This window comes from Hemiscyllium ocellatum, chromosome 21, assembly GCF_020745735.1.
Source record: "Hemiscyllium ocellatum isolate sHemOce1 chromosome 21, sHemOce1.pat.X.cur, whole genome shotgun sequence".
Lineage (NCBI taxonomy): Eukaryota > Metazoa > Chordata > Chondrichthyes > Orectolobiformes > Hemiscylliidae > Hemiscyllium > Hemiscyllium ocellatum.
The window spans coordinates 59,841,541-59,865,334 of NC_083421.1; the positions used below are offsets into that span (position 1 = coordinate 59,841,541).

Below are 23,794 nucleotides of genomic sequence, written 5' to 3' on the forward strand. Positions count from 1 at the left end.
GCTACCGGAAAACCTGCTGACCTCACATCCGCCACGCAGTCCAATCCGCCTCCCGCCCCGTGCAAGCAAGGAGCTGCCGCCATCTTTGTGCGGGGCACCTCCCAATAATGTCCAAAACACTCACGTTCCTGCATCATATTAAAGTAAAATCAGAAGATGGGTACGAGTGAGTGGCACTATATTCCAACAGAGCTTTAAAAGAGGAAACAAATATCTTTCAAAAGGGTATCGATTTAAAATGATTTGCAAAAGAGTCAAACTTTAAATGGTATGAGACAACAACCTTCAAGAATTGATGTTGAATCAAGACTATAGTCCAACAGATTTATTTGGAAGTACAAGCTTTCGGAGTGCTGCTCCAGGTAAAACTATTGGAATATAACCTAATGTTGTGAGATTTTTAACTTTGTCTACCCCAGTCCAACACTGGCACTTCCACGCCTTGGAGTAGATTGTTTGCAGTAAAGGGATGATTGGCAAGTGGGAGGCTTTCACAAGTGTGTTAACAAGAGGGTGTGTGTGTGTGTGTGGGGGGGGGGGGGGGGGGGGGGGACGTGGTGGAGGAGGGGGATGTATGTGAATGTGTGTGTTTGGGGGGGGGGGGGGGGGAGGTGGTTTAACCTGTGAAGTTGAGTTCTACCCAGCAGGCCTCACAGCACTCCTGAAGCCTGGGGGGGTAGTGTTGGGGTATGTGTGTGTGTGTTGAGGGGGAGAGAGAGGTGTTCAGAGGCATTATGTTCCTGTTAGAGTGAAAGATTTGGCTGGTAAAATTAGGAAACTATAGTTTGCACGTTCTCCCCGTGTCTGCGTGGGTTTCCTCCGGGTGCTCCGGTTTCCTCCCACAGTCCAAAGATGTGCGGGTCAGGTGAATTGGCTATGCTAAATTGCCCGTAGTGTTAGGTAAGGGGTAAATGTAGGGGTATGGGTGGGTTGCGCTTTGGCGGGTCGGTGTGGACTTGTTGGGCCGAAGGGCCTGTTTCCACACTGTAAGTAATCTAATCTAATCTAATAAAGATATTGAGGTTCTAGTTAGGAATTTAAAAACATCATATATTAGATTACTTGGACTTTAATAAAGCTTTTGATAAGCTTCTGCACGGTAGACTTAGTAAAAGTTAGATCACATGCGATTCAGGGTGAGCTAACCAATTGGATACAAAATTGGGTTGTCAGTAGGAGATAGATGGTGGAGTTGGAGGGTTGTTTTTCCGGACTAGATGACAGTGACCAGCAGAGTTCCACAGGAATTGGTACTGGGTCCACTTTTGTTATTTACATAAATAATTTCTAAGAGAATATAGGATGCATGGTTTGTAAGTTTGTGGATGACTGCTAAAATTGGTGGTATAATACAGTGAAAAAAGTCATCTAAGATTACAAAGACATCTTGTTCAATTTGGTCAATGGGCTGAGGAGTGGAAGATGGAGTTTAATTTGGATAAATGCAAGGTATTGCACTTTGATAAAATAAACAAGGGCAGGACTTCCACAATTAATGACAGGGCCTTGGGTAGTGTTAGAGAAAAGAGACCTTTGGGTTTGGGTACATAAATTTCAAAGAATTATGTCACAGGTAGACAGGATAGTTAAGGAGGCATTTAGCATGCTTGCCTTCAAGGTTTGTGTGAAGATTTGTAGCTCGGGTGCTCGTTGTTGTGGTTCTGTTCGCCGAGCTGGAAATTTTTGTTGCAAACGTTTCGTCCCCTGGCTAGGCAACATCATCAGTGCTTTGGAGCCTCCTGCGAAGCGCTTCTTTAATGTTTCTTCCGGTATTTATAGTGGTCTGTCCTTGCCGCTGCCGGTTGTCAGTTTCAGCTGTCCGCTGTAGTGGTTGGGATATTGGGTCCAGGTCGATGTGTTTGTTGATTGTCGATGAATGCCATGCCTCTAGGAATTCCCTGGCTGTTCTCTGTCTGGCTTTCCCTATGATAGTAGTGTTTTCCCAGTAGAATTCATGTTGCTTGTTGTCTGCGTGTGTGGCTACTAGGGATAGCTGGTCGTGTCGTTTCATGGCTAGTTGATGTTCATGTATGCGGATTGTTAGCTGTCTTCCTGTTTGTCCTATATAGTGTTTTGTGCAGTCCTTGCATGGTACTTTGTAAACTACATTAGTTTTGCTCATGTTGGGTATCGGGTCCTTTGTTCTAGTGAGTTGTTGTCGGAGCGTGGCTGTTGGTTTGTGTGCTGTTATGAGTCCTAAGGGTCGCAGTAGTCTGGCTGTCAGTTCCATACATCAGGAGCGTTTCAGAACTGACAGCCAGACTACTGCGACCCTTAGGATTCATAACAGCACACAAACCAACAGCCACGCTCCGACAACAACTCACTAGAACAAAGGACCCGATACTCAACATGAGCAAAACTAATGTAGTTTACAAAATACCATGCAAGGACTGCACAAAACACTATATAGGACAAACAGGAAGACAGCTAACAATCCGCATACATGAACATCAACTAGTCACGAAACGACACGACCAGCTATCCCTAGTAGCCACACACGCAGACAACAAGCAACATGAATTCGACTGGGAAAACACTACTATCATAGGGAAAGCCAGACAGAGAACAGCCAGGGAATTCCTAGAGGCATGGCATTCATCCACAAACTCCATCAACAAACATATCGACCTGGACCCAATATACCAACCACTACAGCGGACAGCTGAAACTGACACCCGGAAGCAGCAAGGACAGACCACTATAAATACCGGAAGAAACATCAAGGAAGCGCTTCGCAGGAGGCTCCAAAGCACTGATGATGTCGCCTAGCCAGGGGACGAAACGTTTGCAACAAAAACTTCCAGCTCGGCGAACAGAACCACAACATGCTTGCCTTCATTGCTTAGACCATTGATTATAGGAGTTGGGCATCATGTGGAGGTTGTACAGGACATAGGTTGACCAGAAGGGGTCTCACCAATTACAGGAAGTATATTATTAAACTGAACAGGATTCAGAAAAGATTTATCAGGATGTTGCCTGGGATAGAGGGTTTGAGGGCCAGATAGGCTGGGACGTTTTTTACTAGAGCATCAGATGTTGATGGGTGACCTCTTAGAGGTTTACAAAATCATGAGGGGCATAGATAAGGTGAATAGCAAAGGTCTGCCAGTAGATAGTGTGATGGGGCAGGTTGAGATGAGGCATTCAAGAGAGCACCAGATGATTGTTCAACTAAAAATGGCATCTAAGGGTATGGGGGGAAAAGTAGGAACTTGGTACTTGTTATGCCAAGGCATCATTAATGATGCTTATTTGAAAATCTGGTGCAAGCAAGATGACTATAGGCACCCCTAACTCCAATTCTGAATTGAATAAATCCTCTAAATTTTCCCTCATTGATTGTAGTCATTCTTTACCCTTTTTTAAATATATTCTTTCCATTATGCCAATCAACTTTGTGTTACGTGCTTTAATCCCCTTAAGTTTGATATTGTCTAACTTTTTTGAAGTTAGTTATAGACAGAAGGTCCTCCCCTCGGAATTTTTCTCATTGCATTGTGCCTACTCTACCCATTCTGAATTATACAATCAAATGTCTGTCATTGCATTTCTATTGATCCATCTCTTTGTTGAACCTGGCAGTTAATTTTAGACAATTCAAGTTCGGGAGAAATGGGAGTTGGCACGTGGCATTGTGGTAATGTCACTGGATTTGACATTCCGAGGCCTAGGTTAATGTCTGGTTGATGGGGGCAGTAACAGAGAATCATGGTTTAAAAGCTAAGCTTCAGTGATTGCAACTAAATCAGTTTCTGGTAATAAAAACTCACCTGGTTCACTCAACTTTACTAACCTGATTTGGTCTAAAAGTGATTCCATGGTATCACAACAAGGTTGGTTCCTAATTGCTATAGTTTCACAGCTCAAAGGCAATTGGGAAGGATTAGTGGCAGAGAATTAGGGATAGCACAATGGCTGTGGTTAGCACTGCTGCCTCACAGCAGCAGGGACTTGGGCTCGATTCCAGCCTCAAGTGACTGTTTGTGCAAATTCCACACATTCTCCCCCAGTCCAAAGATGTGCAGGTTAGGTGGTTTGGCCATGGAGAGTGCAGGATTACAGGGATAGGGTAGAGGTCTGGGTGGGATTCTCTTCCTGGATGGGCCAAATGGCCTGCTTCCACATTGTAGGGATTCCATGACAACAAATTGAAGTGATAATTAGGAAAGCCACAGGTTTGATGGATAGAGTAGCAGAAGAGTGGAACTAATTTAAAAAGCAAGCAAAGGCCAAATGGGCTCCTTCTGTGTTGTATCATTTTTGAGGGGGTGGCTAGTTGTTAGCCAGACAGCTGATTTGCAGTGCAGTGCTGCCAACAGCGTGCATCAATTCTCACGCTAGCTGAGGTTAGAATGAAAGAATATACAAAGAACTACACTTGCTGGAAAAAAAACTCCTAGCAGGTCTGGCAGCATCTGTGGAGAGAAGGCAGAGTTAATATTTCAGGTCCAGTGACCAGTCTTCAGAACTGATTGTAGCAAACAAAAGGTTGGTACATGGGAAAGGGGAGGAATAAGTGATAGGCAGAGATGCAGACCATGGAGGGAGAACGACAGTTGGACAAAGGTCAGTCTAGGAGTATCAATAGCTGCTAATGGCGACTGTGACAATGGGTTGAATGTGGTAGCAGCCACTGTGACCTGGAGTGTGGGATTTGGGTTAAGGATATGGGAGAAAGTACACAGGCCCAAAAATCATTGAACTCTATAATCAATGCCTGAAGGCTGTTGGATCCCCAAGCAGAAAATGAAATGCTGTTCTTCCAGGTTGAACTTCGCTTCACTGACACGCCATGGCAAGCCTAAGACAGAGATGTTGGCCAGGGAACATGATGGTGTGAAGTGACAGGCAACTGGAAGCTCAGGGTCAGTTTTTGAAATCAGAACTTAGGTATTCCGCAAAGCAGTCGCCCAGTTTGTGTACCGTTTCCCCAATGTAGAGGAGACTGCATTTTGAGCAGGGACTATAGTAGGTCAGGCAGCATCCAAGGAACAGAAAATTCGACGTTTCGGGCACAAGCCCTTCATCAGGAATCCTGATTCCTGATGAAGGGCTTGTGCCCGAAACGTCGAATTTCCTGTTCCTTGGATGCTGCCTGACCTGCTGCGCTTTAACCAGCAACACATTTTCAGCTCTGATCTCCAGCATCTGCAGACCTCACTTTTTACTCAGGGACTACAGTAGACTAGATTGAGTCCAGCAATTTTTAATTTTGTTTACAATGAAGGACTCTTGTTCTCAACCGCTCCTCTCAACTGAGGCATGGTGACCCTCAGGTTAAACCACCACCAGTCATCTCTTTCTAATATGAGAGCAGCCTGTGGTTTGGTAGGACTATGGTGACCTTTACCTTGTATCATTCTACATATGTTATGATTATGAACTATTCCATGGATAACCCTAACTCCCTCAAAATGTGTGAAGCCAGTGAGGATAGAAGATTGCAAATGTATTTTCAACCTCTAAATTTTTCCTTTAAAAAAAATGCTCACCCCAAATGAAGGCCTGACCAGGAAATAGTGATACATTGCTTTGCAACAAGTCTTATCTTCTATGGAAGAAAACCTGCCACCTCTTCCTCATCGGGACCTTACATATTTTGACTGTTTAACCTAACTGTTAGACATGCCTTCATCCAGAAAAGAATTGTGTATTTAAAGGAAAAGTTAGCTGTCATTTATTGAGGCCAAAACAGGACAAATAATATAGTGGCTAAAGAAATTTCTAGAACACATGTTGAGGTTACAAAATATTTTCAGTTTTTATTAGATTTTGAAATACATAACTAATCATTACATGAATGATTTCCCCATCCCATTTTGTAGTACCAATAATTTATTTGCATCCTACCATAAATTGGAATTTAATCAATACTGGCCTGATACACATAAGCAGCATATTTGACCTTTTGTGTTAGCTCCTCGCTGGAGGAATATAAAAAAAAATCCAATAGCTTTTCACCCTATGTAGTTTCCTCCATGTCAAATACCTGCATTTTACATCAAAAATGCAGTAGTCTCTGCAACGATCGCTACATGACAACGTGGAAACTAACAGCAGCAGGAAGCCATTTGGCCATTTGAGCCTGCTCCACCATGCAGTCAGAAGTCACATGACACCAGGCTATAGTACAACAGGTTTATTTAAAATCACAAGCTTTCTGAGCACTGCTGCTTCACCTGATGAAGGAGCCATGCTCTGAAAGCTTGTGATTTTATATAAACCTGTTGCAACTGGTGTCGTGTGACTTCTGACTTTGTCCACCCCAGTCCAACACTGGCATCTCCACATCATCGCCATTCAATCTGATCATGGCCGCTCCTCTATCTCAACACTATATTTCTGCCTTCTCTTCTGACCCTTTGACACGTTTACCATCTAAAAATGCTTTCTTCAATACACTCAGTGACCGGTCTCCACCGGCTTCTGTGATAGTGAATTCCACAGATTGATCACCCCCATCATGTGAAGAAATGTTTCCTCATCTCAGCCTAAACGGCTAATCCCCTGGAGACTGTGACCCCTAGCTCTACACTCCCCAATCTGGAGGAGTAAAGTCCCTATATTTAGTCTGTCCATCCTGATTATTTTATGCAATTTCATCAGATTCCCGCTCATTCTTTCTAAACTCTGGTAAATATAGGTGCAGTCAAACCAATCTCTCCCACAGGTCAGTCCTGTCATCCACAATATCAGCCTAGTGAACCTTGACCATACTCCATCTAAGGCAAGCATGTCCTCTCTTAGGCAGAGAGCACAAAACTGCACACAATACTCCATATGCAGTCTCACCAAGGTCCTGTACAACTATAGTTAGACATATCAACTTCTGAACGCAAATGCCTTTGTAAATACTTAAAAGTCAGATGTACAGCATGGAAACAGACCCTTTGGTCCAACTCGTCCATGCCGACCAGATGTCTCAACCCAATCTAGACCTACGTGCCAGCACCTGGCCGATATCCCTCCAAACCCTTCCTATTCATATACCCATCCAAATGCTTCTTAAATGTTGCAATTGTACCAGCCTCCACCACTTCCTCTGGCAGCTCAATACATACCCATACCACCCTCTGCGTGAAAAAGTTGCCCTTTAGGTCTCTTTTATATCTTTCCCCTCTCACCCTAAACCTATGCCCTCTAGTTCTAGACTCCCCGACCCCAGGGAAAAGATTTCGTCTAGTTATCCTATCCATGCCCCTCAATTTTATAAACCTCTAAGGTCACCCATCAGCCTCCGATGCTCCAGGGAAAACAGCCCCAGCCTGTTCACCTCTCCCTACAGCTCAAATCCTCCAACCCTGGCAACACTCTTGTAAATCTTTTCTGAACCCTTTCAAGTTTCACAACATGTTTCCGATAGGAAGGAGACCAGGATTGCACGCAATATTCCAACAATGGCCCAACCAATGTGCTTCATCTGCCTGTTTATTTTGCAAAGTATCCCCACTCCAAAAATCAATGTAAAAGGAATTTCTCCTAATCTTTCTTCTCCCTCTTCATAGTAACTTTAAAATTGATTAACTTTACTCAGTGCTTCCCCAATGCACGTTATACTAAGCAGCAGCATAATCTGAAAGTCTGTTTGGGATAAATGATGAATAGGGAAACAATTCCTGGGTGAGTTAAACACCGTAAATAAAACTCAGAGCAGCCAGAATTGCGTAGTGTTGCTGTTCTGATTGTAAAATAAAATCTGAGTTAATAATTTCATTAATTTCAAAGTTATAACAATATTGTATCTAACAATGGTAAAACCAGAATCATAGTATAACCCAAGAAATAAGTGTTTACATACAGATCTGTAATTTAAAAAATAAACTTCTAGATTAGTCCAACAAACTTCCCATTTGTAACATGCAGTCATATCAAATGTTCCCATTTACAAGGTGATGAGAAGAAATGTGCAAACATTAACACTCCTCCAAAAACAGTTTCCATTCCCTGTACCTGTTTATTTCAGTGTCACCATTCTACAGCCCCATTGAAAGCTATTCTTTTGTGAAATTAGGCCACAACTAAGTTATTGAAGAAAAGCTAAGACAAAAAATTTCAAGAGTGATCACTGGAGAAGATGCACTTTCTCCTTGAACCATTTTCCATCATTCAAGTGTAATCTGAATACATTCATTAGTGCAAAATTGCTGTGGACTCAGAGCCACTGGAATCTAGACTAAGGTTGCTGTAACATGTTTCATTTTTGATATTTATAAACTAAAAGGCAAAAGACAGCGAACATGACAACTACAAGCACAAGAAAGAGCTATCTAGACAGTGAGGGACAGAAGAACAGAAATACATTGAGAGACAAACACATACAAAAAACTGCGGGAGAGAGAGAGAGACACACACAGACAGACAGACAGAGACAGAGACAGAGAGAGAGGAAAAGAGAATTTATCCCATTAATATGCATTTAAATTTAGACTCAGGATTTAACTGAAAGGCAAACACATTGCCCCAATACAGAACAGAACCCAACATACAGAAATGGTTCCTAAAAGTCTTATTAAAACCACATTCCCATAAACCATCAAAACATGGCCACCACTTTGTAGTTACTTGTGCTAGACACATGAAACAGACTCCGCAAAGAATTATTCAGCAAATAACAGCTAAAAAAATTACACTATTTCAGTGCATGGTCAAAGAAAATAAGTGTGTTTTCGGTTGTAGACTTGGCATGTTGCTACAATTTTCATTTTCTCTTAAGTACCGAGACCATCAGGTTAGTTTGTGGCTCACAACCCTCAAGTTTCATTCAATCAAATGTCAAGTGCAAAGCTCACCATTTATACAAAGATATAAAAATGCCGAAATAATAGCTTCAGTTTTGCAGTCTTGATTTGTCATAGAAACAGAATGCTTCACACACAAGAGGTTAAAAGTTTCAGAAAACTCTGGATCAAGTCTTTCATTTATGTAAACATTGAAGTGATCAGCCTAAAGTTCTCCAAATAAATAGGGATTTCATAATTTGATTTTCTTCTCTGTGATGCATCATAGGCATTTTGAAAAAACAGAAATATTCTACAGTTTTGAATCTGCGGCTGTCCAATAATTCACCTTTGCAGCCACAGTTTTGCAGCCCTTGACTGAAAAGACTCTTTGGTCCTTTGGGAAGTATACCATCTCTGTGGCCACTTTGATGGCCACTTGGTCAACATCTTCAAGATGCAGCGTGTACAATTCAGCTTTTGCACACAACACAACGTGTTTGTACTCCAGTGGCAGAAAAGGAATAAAATAATCGATCAGATATTTGTCAATGAGATGGGTGTGCCAGAATCCACCTGTGGTAAGAGAAAAATTCAAAACTCAGTCACATTCATAAAATGCTTAGTTGCTCAGATTCCTGTTAGCATAAACCTTCTTGGTTATCCAGTTATAATGCCAAAATAAACAATATGTTAGAATCATCAAATCTCTAACGTGTGGAAGCAGGCCATTCGGCCCATCAAGTCCACATCTGCAGTAATTTTTAACAAAATTGATATCATCCAGCATCTTTCATCAGATGTCCCAAAGAACTTTATAGCCAATTAACCTTTTTAGAAGTGTGGACTCTGTAATGCAGAAAATGCAGCAATCAATTGGAGCACAGTAAGCTCCCATAAGCATTAATGTTATGGACCAGACCAGATTCCCTCAAACCAGTTTAGTCCAAAGTAGTCCAAAAACTAACTTTTCTAGTTGTTTTAAGCAGGTGTAAGTGGATATTCCGGGAGTGATACAGCCTAATCATTTAGTTTCAAACAAAACAGAATTTATTTTCAGAATTACCAAATTAAACAAACAAATGAGAACAGAATAACTTAACCTGAAAACCTAACAAATTATCCCAACTTAATAATGCTGCTCCAAATATTTGCAACCATCACCATAAACATCCCTTTTCAAAAAATAAGAAAAATTCAACACGGGGTCTTAGAGGAGAGGAAAAGAGATGGTAGAGAGATTCAGCATGGAACACCTCCTTCCATGTAGCTGTTTCTTTGACCAGCAGTCTTGAAAAACTGACTAGCAGCTCTGAACCCAAACCAAACAAGACCAGAGAAAAGCTGAGCTGGGAGAACTGGTCCGTCCCCTTTCATTGTGCAAGTCATTTTCTTACAACTTGGTTGTTGACTTAGGAAACATCTGTAGCCATTATTAAAGTGGCTAGCTCAGACATTTTGGAACCTGTGTCTTTAGACCCCTCAAATAAAAAAAAAGGACTAGAGAACCTTGTTAAAGGAGCAGTACTATCACATTACATTGCCAACTCTTTTTACTGAAACTGTTGCAGGAATAAATATTACTCCAAACAGCTGCTTTTCTTCAGAATAATGAAATTAGAATCTTTAACTTTCATCCATGGGAGCAGACTGGACCTGTTTCTCACAACTCACCTCTTACGGTGTCACCTCTGGCGCTCCCTCTCTCCCTCAGAATTGTACCTGGGAGAGTCAACCTAGATTTTGTGTTCAATTATCTGAAACATTTCAACAATCTCCTGACTCAAAAGTGAATATGCTTTCCCCAAGGCACAGATGGGAGGAAATGGCAAATATGCACAAGTGAAATATGCATTAAAAATTGTTAAGTAATGGAAATCATGCCATTCACCTTAAATTGGTGTCCTCTGGTTTTTAACCTTCCACCAATGGGAACGGCCTCCCTCTGTCCAGTCTAATTTAAGTGTTCAAGTCTGGAGGGATTATGAACCTTCTCTATGGAGTAGTCCCAGTTTCTCAAAAACTATCCACATTATGCAACTTTTCTTATAAATCTGTTCCTCTCCTTTTCGAAAGCCTTCACTCCCTTTCTCAAGGACAATGACCGGAACTGGACACAATACTCATTTGAAACCAAGCCAGTGAAGTTCAGCTTAACCATTACAGTATTTCACAGCATTTTCTAGAGTTGCAATTTATTCATTCACTGGGATCCACTAACTCCACGTTTAATAGTTTGCTCAATCTGCAACTAAAAATTGAACAAGGATGCTTATACTCACCTTGTGCTCTCATTGTATAACTCAGGAGACTGTTCGGTCCATCGTATCTGTCATATCTTCAAAACTATCGGTCTGCTCTTTCCCTATAGCTCTCAAAGTAGGCAACCAACATTTGTGAAAATTGTTTGAAGAGAAAATAAAGCAGCTTTATAGGGAAATGGCGGAGCCTAGCTGGATAGATCATTCAGTCAGACAGGATATACTGAGCATTCTCCTTCACTGCTTTAAGATTGTGGAAATGGGTAAAATTTTTAAAAATCTTCAGTCAGGTAGATAAGTACATTTAAAACCTGGAAACTTGGTATTCAAACTTTTCATTTGGATTATATTACTGTCAGATTTTTGCTTTTATGTTCAGAAAAATAAGACATGGAAAGGCAGCACTAGAATTTGGAACAATTGGAGAGAATCATTTATGGAAATCACTGAAAGATATAGAATAATGGAAGGAAATGCTGTAGTTCCACCACAGCATGGTGAGTTGGAACCATTTTCACCAAAGCTCAAATAAATTCAATGGGATACTGGTGGGTTGGTGAATCGGTATAAAATTGGCATCACAGAAACAAAGTCACTGTCAACCTCCATAAGATGTTGGAGCAAAAGCAGGCCATTTGGCCCATTGAGTCTGCTCCACCATTCAACGAAATCATACTGATCTGATAATCCTCAACACCACTTTACTTCCTTATTCCCATAAAAGGGTTCCCTTAAAAGATTAGAAGTCTGTCTATCTAAGCCTTGAATATGCTTAGCAACACAGCCTGGACAGCCCTTTGTAGCAAGGAATTCCACAGATTCACTACCCTCAGAGAAAATAAAGCATTATGTCTTTAATAGGCTTTTCCATTCCCAGTTCAAATAAATTCTGAACCAAGACTTACTATTTTTGTTGTTATAGACTTCTAAGGACAGACTATTCTCCAAGTCTTTCTGTTGAATATCTTCTCTTTTCATCCCACGCTGCCAGAAATCTAGCACAACATCGTTTATCTTCTCACCACCAGCATTGCTACTCACAAAGAAAGTAGAGACAGATTACTTTACTTCAGTTCACTTTCAGAACATCAGCAAGAGTAAAAACTCAAAGATTTTAAGTGATTGGCATCAGAATGACAGGAGAAATGGTGAGGTTTCTTCAAGACATCAGTTGTGGCTCAGTTAGTCAAACTCTTGTCCAAGTCAGAATGTTATCAGTTCAAGTCGTACTCCATGAACTTAGCAGGAAAATCAAGGTCAATGGTATCAGCACATCTGTCTTTCCCATGAGATGTTAAACTGATTGATTAAATTTGATTCCCTACAGTATGGATTGGCATCTGGAGAGCTTGCTGTGCTCAATGTGACACTGACCCGGTATCCTGGCTTTGTGATCTTGTTTGAGGGATAAATGTTGGCGAGGTTAGCAAATATAACTTGCCTGTCGTTCTTTCAAATATTGCCATGGGATCTTTTACATCTTCTTCAAAGGCCAGCTAGCGTATTGGAGCATCAGATTGCCAGGGTTGGAGGGTTTGAGGCTGGAGATGTTTTCCCTGGAGCTGAGGGGTGACCTTATAGAGGTTTGTAAAACCATGAGGGGCATGGATAGGATGAATAGTCAAGGTCTTATCCCTGCGGTGGGAGGAGTCCAGAACTAGAGGGCATAGGTTTAGGGTGAGAGGGGAAAGATATAAAAGGGACCTAAGGGGCAACTATTTCACACAGAGAGTGGTGCGTGTATGCAATGAGCCAACAAGGAAGTGGTGGAGGCTGGTGCAATTACAACATTTAAAAGGCATCTGGATGGGTATATGAATAGGAAGGTTTAGTGGGATATGGGCCAGGTGTTGGCAAATGGGACTAGATTAGGTTAGGATATCTGGTCGGCATGGATGAGTTGGACCAAAGGGTCTGTTTCCGTGCTGTACATCTCTATGACTTGATGTTACAGTGTTAAAGCTGATATATAAAAGCAAGTTGCTGCTGTTAGAAATCCTTCCTAATTTTCATTTCTTTGGCAGAGATATGTAATAGGCAACTGAACTGATGCTATTGCTCAAAGTCAATATTTTTTTCCCCCGTGAACGCCACCACTCAAACAATCCAGGCACATCCCTATACCCTACCCTAAAGGAGATCCTGAATAGTGCTAACAAGGTGAACAAGGAAAGGATGCTTTCCTTTGAATTAAGGGACAGTTTTAAAATTAGGAGTTACCCTTTCTGGACACAGATGAGAGAAAAGTTTTATTTCGCCCTCAGAGCATTATGTGACTTTGAAACTGTGTACCAGAAAGTGGCAGATACAGGGCCATTAAATATTTTAAGATAGAGGGGGATAGATTCTTGCCAAACAGGAGAATCACATGTTACTGTGATAGCTGGGAATGTGGAATTTGACACACAAATAGATCAGTCATGATCTTCTCAGTTCAAGCCTGTCACCTGATGGGGCGAAATGGTCTATGTACGCGCCTATTTTGACTGTTGATACGTTTATGCAGAATAAAGAAGGGAACGAGGGGTAAGTTCACTGGTAACATCAGACGGGATGCATCCATCAGGCAGCTCTAATCCGTTTCCTAATTGCAGGACAAGATGGTAATGATTTGAGGGGCACACTGCCTGGCCTTGCTTGGCCCTCTGACATGCTTCAGTCGTGCAGTACCCTACTTCTGAACCAAGAAATCTGGATGTTTCAAAGTGATTTTCCCGCATGCAATAGGATGACAAAATAAAAAGCATAACAGCTTAAAAGTGCAACATACCCAAAAACCAACTTATACTTGCCTCAGGAAGATGAACATTGCCTTTCGATAAACCACTCCATCAAGGTGGCTGTAGTATTCCAGAAATGGCTTAATGGAATCAATGAGCTCAGGGTTCATTTTGTCCATCTCATCAAAAATAAACAGTGACCGCTTACACAGGCTAACATTCCCACGAATCCAGTCCTGCAACTGTTGCTGAATTAATTCAGAAATAGAAAATAAAAATTAAAACTGAATGTTTAGATCTAGTTAAGGCCAAATACCTTATTCTTTGCGTATCAGTTGTGTTGACAGCATCATTCTTGGTAGCGCCACATCTTCAACTACCTCTTTTAAAGTTCATGCTGCTGTCTTTATTTTTAAGAATTCAGATAAAAGCTACAAATATTAATTTCAACTCATGAAATTCTTCCATGGAAATGGATGTGAATAATTTAACTTAATATTTATGCAGGGATAAATAAAACCACCAAAATGGGCATTAGTGTCAAACATTACTACCACCTGAGGCTGCTTATAAAGGCATATCCTTAGCCAGATTGGAGATAATTGGCCAATTGTCACACAAATCAGATTGCTTAGTGACTGACATTGTTTATCCACAAGTGTTCTATATTTTCCTTAAGAAAACACCCAGTTTACAGTTTGGCCTATGTTTGCTGTAGTTTATACAGACTGTAGACTGACTGCTGTAGCACATTGTTTAAAAGCCTGTTTTGCTGAGTAAATACATTGATACGAGTTACATTCCCTGCTCTGAACCCTGCCAAATGTCCCACCCTAATTCCAATTCATTGGCTGACATGTAGGGTGCTAGTAGAGATTCAGCTAACATGGAGACTCCTCTTCCCCCAAACACATGCTTCAGTCTTGCGGTATATTACTCTTGAACCAAGAAATCTGGATGCTTCAAAGTGATTTTCCCCACATGCAATAGGATGAGGCAACATCACAAAGCATGAATTGCAACGTACACTTTTGTAATGTGTGCTGTGAATGCATGCATTCACATTCACAGAATTGTTTCATAAAGAATGTACTTCAATGAATTACCCAAAGTCTTGTCAATGTAACAGAGCCATATATGATACAGAAGGGTGTCAGTAAGTCCATGATGGTTCTCTGTGGAACAATCCAGATGTCCATTTCCACATTCTATCTACGTAGCCCTGCAGGTTTATTATCTCTGGGTGTACATTCAACTTCCTTTTGAAATCCACCCCCTCTGGTAGACAAAGAGGAGAGTGGTCTGAAGGGAAGAGAATCAAAATGGGCCAAGGCCAATAATCTCAAAATTCAGCAGGAGCTGGGAAATGTGAATTGGGGGCAGCTAGTTGAAGGAAAGTCCACATTTGATATGTGGGAGGCTTTCAAAGCTAGGTTGATGGTAGTGCAGGATAGGCATATACCTTTGAAAACAAGGGATAGGAAAACATTGAATGACAGGAATTGTGCGACTAGCCAAGAGGAAAAGGGAAGCATACATAAGATCCAGGCAGCTAAGAACAGAACGAGCCTTGGAGGAATATTGGAAGAGTAGGACCAATCTTAAATGAGGAATCAAGCAGGCTAAAAGGGGTCATGGAATAACTTTAGTTAGCAGAATTAAGGAAAATCCCAAGGCTTTTATTCATATATAAGAGGCAAGAGAGTAACTGGAGAAAGGGTTAATTCACTAAAAGGATAAGGAAGGAAGGTTGTGTGTCGAACCTGAGAAAATGGGTGAGATTCTGAATGATTACTTTGCATCAGTGTTCACTGAGGAAAGGGACAAGATGAATGTTGAGATATAGGTTTGCTTACTCTGGATCATGTTGACATAGGAGGATGGATGTGTTGGGTAGGTGAAAGTATATAAAAGTGGACAAATCCCCAGGACCTAGTTTGCTGAGGGAGGCGAGAGGAAATAGCCCTGGCAGATATCCTTGTAGTATGCTTAAACATAGGTCAAGTGCCGGAGGATTGGACAGTTGCTAATGTTGTCCCCCTGTACAAGATGGGTAGTAGGGATATTCCAGATAACTACAGACCAGTGAGCCTATTGTCAGAGGTGGGGAAGTTGCTGGAGAAGGTTTTGAGGGATAGATTCTATTTCTATTTGGAAGAGAATGGGCATATCACTGATAGGCAACATGGTTTGTGCAGGGGAGATCGTGCCTTACCAACTTGAGAGTTCTTAGAGGAAGTGACCAAGTTGATAGATGAAGGAAGGGCTGTAGATGTCATACACATGGACTTTAGTAAGGCGTTTGATTAGGTTCCCCATGGTAAACTAATGGAGAAAGTGAAGTCATATGGTGTGCAGGGTGTTCTAGCTAGGTGGATAAAGAATTGGTTGAGCAACAGGAAACAGTAGTAGTTGAAGGGAGTTTCTTGAAATGGAGAAAGATGACCAGTGGTTATCCACAGAGATCAGTGCTGGGGCCACTGTTGTTTGTGATATACATAAATGATCTGGAAGAGGGCATTGGTGGTCTGATCAGTATGTTTGCGGATGACATGAAGATTGGTGGAGTAGCAGAAAGCATAGGGGGCTGTCAAAGAATACAGGAGGATATAGATAGACTGGAGAGTTGGGTGGAGAAGTGGCAGATGGAGTTCAATCCAGGCAAATGTCAGGTGATGCATTTTGGGAAGTCTAATTCTAGAGCAAATTATACAGTAAACAGAAGTGCCTTTGGAAAACTTGATGAGCAGAGAGAGATCTGGGAGCTCAGGTACCCTGAAGGTGGCTGCACAAGTAGATAGTGTGGTCAAGAAGGCATATAGTATGCTTGCCTTCATTGGGGTATTGAGTATAAGAGCTAGCAGGTCATGTTAAATTGTACAAGACTCTGGTTCGGCTGCATTTAGAATACTTTGTACAGTTCTGGTCGCCGCATTACCAAAAGGATGTGGATGCTTTAGAGAGTGTGCAGAGAAGGTTTACAAGAATGGTGCCTGGAATGGAAGGTTCTAGCTATGAAGAAAGGTCGAGTAGGTTAGGATTGTTTTCATTAGAAAAAAAGGAGATCGAGGGGGGACGTGATTGAGGTCTACAAGATCATGAAGGGTATAAGCAGGGTGGATAAGGATAAGCTTTTCCCCCGGGTGAGGGATTCAGTAACGAGAGATCATGTGTTCAAGGTGAGTGGAGAAAAGTTTAAGAGGGATACACATGGAAAATACTTTACACAGAGGGTGGTAGGTGCCTGGAACACGTTGCCAGCAAAGGTAGTAGAGACAGGCACAGTAGATTCATTTAAAGTACGTCTGGACCAACACATGAGTAGGTGGGGAGCAGAGGGATACAGATCGTTAGGAATTGGGTGATCGGTTTAGACAGGGGATTTGGATTGGCTTGGAGGGCCGAAGGGCTTGTTCCTGAGCCGTAAGTTTTCTTTGTTTAGAGGCAGCAGGTTCCAGTTTGTGACCACTTGCTGCATTAAATGTTCTTCCTCACATCGCTTCTGCATCTCTCATTTGAAATCTTAAAACTATCTCCTCTAGTTCTTGGGCCTTCAGCCAATGGGAACAGCTTTTCTTGTCTACTTTTTCTGACCGGTTATCATCTCCTACACTTCCATCAAATCTCCCCTCCATCTACTTTGTTCCAGCACTTCTCCAAACTTTATAGTTAAAAGAAAACAGTCCTGAAAGGATTCTGTTGTGTCCCATTATCGTGCAGTTAACACACTGTATAATATGAATGGTGTTTGATAGACAGGGGAGCCAAAGATTATGGGGGGATAGACAGGGAAGTGGAGCACAAACAGATCAGCCATGATATTTTGAACAGTGGAGCAGGTTTGACTTGTCCAATGGTCTGTTCCTGAGTCCTAACTTTCTGCACAGGATAAAACAAAACTGAAAAAAAAAATGGGGATAGAGAATATTCTTCAGAATTGGAAGGTGCTACAAATTTTAGAGTAAAAAGTGAGGTCTGCAGATGCTGGAGATCAGAGCTGAAAATGTGTTGCTGGTTAAAGCACAGGTCAGGCAGCATCCAAGGAACAGGAAATTCGACGTTTCGGGCCAGATGAAGGTCCTGATGAAGGGCTCTGGCCCGAAACGTCGAATTTCCTGTTCCTTGGATGCTGACTGACCTGCTGTGCTTTAACCAGCAACACATTTTCAGCTACAAGTTTTAGGACAGGCAGTAACAAAATGGATGTTGTTACTTAAAATGTAGGCATCAGTGCAGCACTATTTTGAATTCCAACATTGCTGAGCCAATGAAAAGCTTCAATTCAGTATTCTCAGAGTACAACTCAGCTGGATCAAGGTAAATTATCTGGTTTGATAGAACCATAGAGAAGGAACCTTACTTTATCTAACCCAAGCTGTACCTGCTCTGGAAAAACCTGCTCTGACTTTCAATCCTGTACATGTGATGCAAGAGTATGACAGAGAAAAATAAGTTGATAATTACTATATACTTGTTGGTATGTTGAACATTGGGGAAGTGGTAAGAAGACACAAATTTATGAACATATTTACTGTTCATTCCATTTTTATACAGGCTTTCAGCTATTATTCTACTGACAAAGCTTTTGCCAGTACCAGTCCAGCCATGTAGAGAAAGGGTGAGAGGTTTCTTTGCATCCTTATTACTCAGGAAGCCTTCGATCGCCTTTGGAATCACATCCAATGCAATATGTTGTCCAAACAGCTGCTCCTTTAAGGAGGTTTCCAATCCTATTTTAAAAACAATCAAAAACAGATAAATACAGACACAGGACACATGCAATACACAGCTATAGTCAGAGAGAAACAGTACAGCAGCTAAGTGTAAAAGTAATAGGGTCATGATAGTAGGGGATTTCAACCTTCCCAACATTAACTGGGGTAGTCAGTGTGAAAGTTTAGAGCGAGCAGTATTTTAACACTCATCTAGGACAGCCTTTTAAAATCAGTAAGTGGAAAGCCCTACAAAGTAGGTAGTACTGAACTTAATTTTAAGACAAAAAAGCTGGGCAAGTGGTTGAAGTATCAATGGGGGAGCATTTTGCAAACAGCGATTATAAATTTGTTCAACTCAAAATTGTTATGGAAAAGAACAAGAACAGACAAGGGATAAAATCAAAATTCTCAACTGGGTTCTCACCAATACAACAATTGGTGGATGTTAAATAATGACATAAGAATAGCATTAGATTACAGGAGAATATATGCCGGCCAGCCGGCCAGATGGGCCAGTCAGTGCAAAACAGAATTCAATCCGGATAAATGTGAGCTGATGCATTTGGGCAGAACAAACAATGAATGTTACGACACTGAGAAGCACTGAAGATCAGAGGGACATAAATGTGCATGTCCAACAGTTCCTTATGTATCAAGATAGATAGACAAAGTGGTTAAGGAGACTTAGGGGATACTTCCCTTTATTTGTCAAGGCATACAATTTAAACTGTAATGTCAGTTCAGCAATGCACTGTAATGTGTACAGTTTTGGTTTCCTTATTTGAAACTAAAAATATAATTGCATTAGCAGTTCAGAGATGGTTCACAACTCAGTTCTGGAACGAAGGGCTTATGTTATGAGGAAAGTCTGACCACACGATGTCTTATCCATCGGAGTTTCAAAAAAAAAAGCAAGGGTGACTTTATTGAAACTTAGAAGATCTCACGGAGATGGGATAGGATGGACATTGGGAGGAACTTCACAGGATAATGAGGTCTCTTTTTTTAAAAACACAGAGTTGAGGAGAAATGTTTTTCTCTCATACAGTCACCTTTCCAAGGCATCTTTAAATTTATTTGTGGGCAAGTGAGGTCAATTTTTGACAATGAAGAGAGTCATGGATCTGGATATAGGTTTGCTTGCTGAGCTGGAAGGTTAGTATAAAGACGACATTTCGTCACCATACGAGATAACATCTTCAGGTGAGACCTGAATGAAGCACTGGTGGTGTAGACCACTTTCTATTTATGGGTTTGGGTTTCCATGAGTTGGTGATGCCATTTCCTGTGGTGACATCATTTCCTATGGTGATTACATTTCCTGTTCTTTTTCTCAGGGGGGTGGTCGATGGGGTCTAACTCGATGTGTTTGTTGAGAGTGTTCCGGTTGGAGTGCCATGCTTCTCGGAATTCTCGTGCGTGTCTCTGTTTGGCTTGTCCTGGGATGGATGAATTGTTCCTGTCAAAGTGATGTCCTTTCTCATCGGTATGCAAGGATACTAGTGAGAGTGGGTCATGTCTTTTTGTAGCTAGTTGATGTACATATATCCTGGTGGCTAGTGTTCTGCCAGTTTGTTCATTGTTGTTTGTTACACAGTATTTGCAACAACAAAACCTACAGACAAACCATCAGAACACCCATGGGACCTCAGATATTAGGGTTCTTAGCAGAGGCACGAATAAACAGCTCTGGCAAACATCCAACACAAACTTTGGGTCTGCTTTGGATGACACCTTTGTCAGCACTAAACAAAACAAATTAGAGGAAACCTTCAAGACCATCAATAATATTCTTACTGGCATAAATTCACTACAGAGGAGGAAAACAACAATAAACTGCCATTCCTAAATGTCACATTAGAGTGACCAGCCAATGGGGAACTTCAAACCAGCAGCTACAAGAAAACAACACAAACAGACCAAATATTGAACCACAGAAGCAATCATCCCATCACCCAGAACTGAATCTGCATTAGAACACTATTTCAACGAGCCACCACGCACTGCAGCACAGAGGGAAATCAACTATACAATGTATTCAAAAAGAACGGGTATCCAATGAACACAGTCTGCCGATTTCTCAGCAACAAACCCAGACAAGCAGACAAAACACATCCAGAAACCCTAGCCACCCTCCCCTACATCAAAGGCATCTCAGAGATGACTGTCAGACTACTCAGACCCCTTGGCATCATGGTAGCACACAAACCCACCAACACACAAAACAGCAGCTAAGGAAGTTGAAAGACTCTATACAGACAACAAACAAAACTAATGTCATTTACAAAATACTTTGCAAAACCTGTAACAAACATTACATTGGTCAAACAGGCAGAAAACTAGCCACCAAAATACATGAACATCAACTAGCCACAAAAAGACATGACCCATTCTCACTAAAGTATCCTTACATACAGATGAGGAAGGACACCACTTTGACTGGGACAACACATCCATCCTAGGATGAGTCAAACAGAGACATGGCATTCCAACTGGAACCTATCAACTAATACACTGACTTGGATCTCATTTACCACCCCCTGAGAAAAAGAACAGGAAATGATATCACCCCAAGGAAACCCAAACATATAAACAGAATGTAGGCTATACCACCAGTGCTTCAACTGGAGGCTCATTGGAGAGGTTACCTAGTATTGCGATGAAATGTGTGAAAATGAACTTTCAGTTCAGCGAGCAAGCCTACATCCAGAACTTCAACCCGAGCTACAAATCTTCTCAAAACTTGCTAGAGTCAAGGGTTACAGGGTAAGACATTAAAGTGAAGCGGAGACCACAAAAATCAGTCAAGAGTTGATCGAGTGGTGCAGTAGAACCTAATACTGCTCCTGGTCCTATTTTTTTAAAATGGGATAAATATTGACAGGGACACCAGGGATAAAACCCTCTCCTGGCCAATTCCTCTTCAATATACTGGCTGTGGATTGTTAATCTGAGGAGGATCCAGAGATCATTTGGATGAAACATCAAAAAGGATAACATCTTTCACAATATGATTGAATGAGAATGTAGGTGATGTGCTTAGTAAGTTTGCAGATGACACCAAAAGTGATGGTGGAGTGAACAGTAAAGGTTGTTATCTCAGAGTACAGTGGGACCTTGGTTAGATGGGTTGTGGGTCAAGGATTGGTAGATGGAGTTTAATTTAGACAAAGGGGAGGTGTTGTATTTTAGTAAGACAAATCAGGGCAGGACTTATACAAGTAATGGTAGGGTCCTGGGAAGTGTTGCTAAACAAAAAGACCTGGGGATGCACATTCTTAGTTCATTAAAGGTGGAGTCACAGGTAGACAGGATAGTGAAGAAGGTTTTTGATACATTGGTCTTTATTAGTCAATGCATTGTGTATAAGATTTGGGATGTTATGCTGTGGCTATTCAGGACATTGATGAAGCTACCTTTGGAAATATTGCATTCAATACTGCTCTCCTTGCTATAGGAAAAGTCTTGTTAAACTTGAAAGGATTCAAAAAAGACTTACAAAGATATTGCCAGGGTTGGAGGGTGTGAGCTATGGGGAAAAAGGCTTAATAGGCTGGGGCTATTTTCCCTGGAGGCCGAGGGGTGATCTTATAGAAGTTTATAAAATTGAGTGGCATAGATAGGGTGAATAGCCAAGGTCTTTTTCCCAGGGTAGGGGAGTCCAAAACTAGAAGGCATAGGTTTCAGATGAGGGGAAAGATATAAAAGGGACTCAAGGGGCAAATCTTACAAGCAGAGGGCGGTGTGTGTATGGAATAAACTGTCAGAGGAAGTGGAGGAGACTATTTAGACAGCAATACTGAAAAGACATCTAGATGGGTACATGAGTAGAAAAGATTTAGAGGGATATGGGCCAAATATTGGCAAATGGGACTAGATTGATTTAGGATATCTGTTCAGTATGAACAAGTTTCCGTGCTCTTTGCTTCTAGGACATTAGAGTATGGTGCCAAATAACCTCAACACTGGAGTGTCAGCCTTGATTTTTGTGCTCAAGCTTAACAGTGGACCTGAACCCTGAACCTTGACTCAGAAATGAAACAAACTTAGCCACAGCTGACATTCAGACAGTAAGAAAAACATCATTATTCTTTATATAGTTTCTAAACGCTATCTATAGCATTTCATCAATGAAATTGATAAAAGGCCAACAAGAAACAAAGAAGTCTGGCAAGATTTTAAAGTATAAAGAAAAATAAACTAAAACATCCCAATGCAGTACCCAAGTATGACTCACTGATCTAGTATCTAATTGCAGACCCTAATTCTGCACTTCACTGCTACCCAAACCCCTCCAACCCAACACCTTGTTTCATTCAATGCACACCCCCTCCAATTATGTATTTCAATTTCTATCCTGTCTAACCCTGCCTCTACCACATAATCCTGCACCTTGCCTCTCACCATCTCCCCCAGCCCTGGGCACTCCATTTTACTTCTATCCCCAACTCTTCAACATGTTCCACAACCTGAACCTCTGCCTTTCTTTAGTTTGTTAAAAGTCACACAACACCAGTTCATAGTCCAACAGGTTTATTTGGAAGCACTGCCTTACTTTGACCTCCCTGTGCCTCAATTGTGCTCCTATTCCTAATCATGCATCACATCATCATTTCTTCTCTCTTCCCCCAACCCCTAAACTCTGCACTTTTTACCTGCTAGCCTTATACCTGGGTCTGAACCCTAACCTTTTACCTACTGACCCCATAATTAGCTCTGACTATGCACATTTCACCTGCTGACCCTGTAACTAGCTCTGACCCTTGACCCTACACCTTTTACCTGCTGACCTTTGACATCCAGCGGTACCCAGTCCTTGGTGCAACATTCCTGAAAGCGACAGTTGAAATAATAATAGGCTGTAGAGGCAGCTCCGATCAAGACGGCGGAGGTGGTGAAGGGCTCCAACGCGGCGGTCAGTCTTACGGAAAGGGACAGAGCGAAAAACACCATCATCCACCTCGCTGGCGCCATCTTTCCAAGCGCGTACGGAAATGAAAACACGGAATATTTCCGCCCGCGCGAATGGCGTCTGATACGTCACTACCGCCCCGCAGGTGGCACCTCCGTTGCTCCCATTGGCTGTAGGCCGTGCACGTGGTCGGTGGGGCGGGGCCAGTGGGAAGGTGTGAAGATGCTCAGGTGATCCCGCCGCCATATTGTTCTTTAGTCTTTGGTGTGACTTGGGTGTCACTGACAAAACCTAACATTCTTGTTCTTCACCAACAGGCAGTCACCTGGGTGGACAGTCAGAAATTACATGACACCAGGTGATGGTCCAGTAGGTTCATCTGAGATCACAAACTTTCTGAGCACTGCTCTGACATCTGGTGAAGTGAAAGGGAAGTGCACAGAACACTGAATTTGTGAGCAGA

At 41.8% G+C, this 23,794-nt stretch overlaps 1 protein-coding gene across 4 annotated transcripts; it reads right to left on the reverse strand.

Annotated features, from left to right (window-relative positions):
* Positions 1-5,818: 5,818 nt before the first annotated feature.
* On the reverse strand, positions 5,819-23,397 carry LOC132825921 (torsin-1A-like). 4 transcript variants are annotated; one of them, XM_060841554.1, is made up of 6 exons: positions 23,210-23,397; positions 18,169-18,434; positions 13,777-13,952; positions 11,890-12,017; positions 11,006-11,088; positions 9,228-9,299 (listed from the first exon to the last, which is right to left on the reverse strand). In XM_060841554.1, exons 1-5 carry the CDS (start codon positions 23,391-23,393, stop codon positions 11,027-11,029), a joined length of 816 nt encoding a protein of 271 aa, XP_060697537.1. In that variant the 5' UTR covers positions 23,394-23,397; the 3' UTR covers positions 9,228-9,299; positions 11,006-11,026. The 4 variants fall into 4 exon arrangements, with proteins under 4 accessions (XP_060697534.1, XP_060697535.1, XP_060697537.1 ...); XM_060841551.1 differs by lacking the exon at positions 11,006-11,088 and having other exon boundaries at positions 5,819-9,299; XM_060841552.1 differs by lacking the exon at positions 11,006-11,088 and having other exon boundaries at positions 5,819-9,299; positions 23,202-23,328.
* Between the last annotated feature and the right edge of the window lie 397 nt (positions 23,398-23,794).

Excerpts from the sequence above, each read along its gene's own strand:
- LOC132825921 (XM_060841551.1), bottom strand. The coding sequence starts at position 23,393 with ATGGCGCCAGCGAGGTGGATGATGGTGTTTTTCGCTCTGTCCCTTTCC. Across the intron at positions 13,953-18,168 it reads AACATACCAACAAGTATATA|CAACAGTTGCAGGACTGGAT; the intron begins GTAATTATCAAC and ends GAATTAATTCAG. Across the intron at positions 9,300-11,889 it reads AGTCTATAACAACAAAAATA|GTGGATTCTGGCACACCCAT; the intron begins GTAAGTCTTGGT and ends CTCTTACCACAG.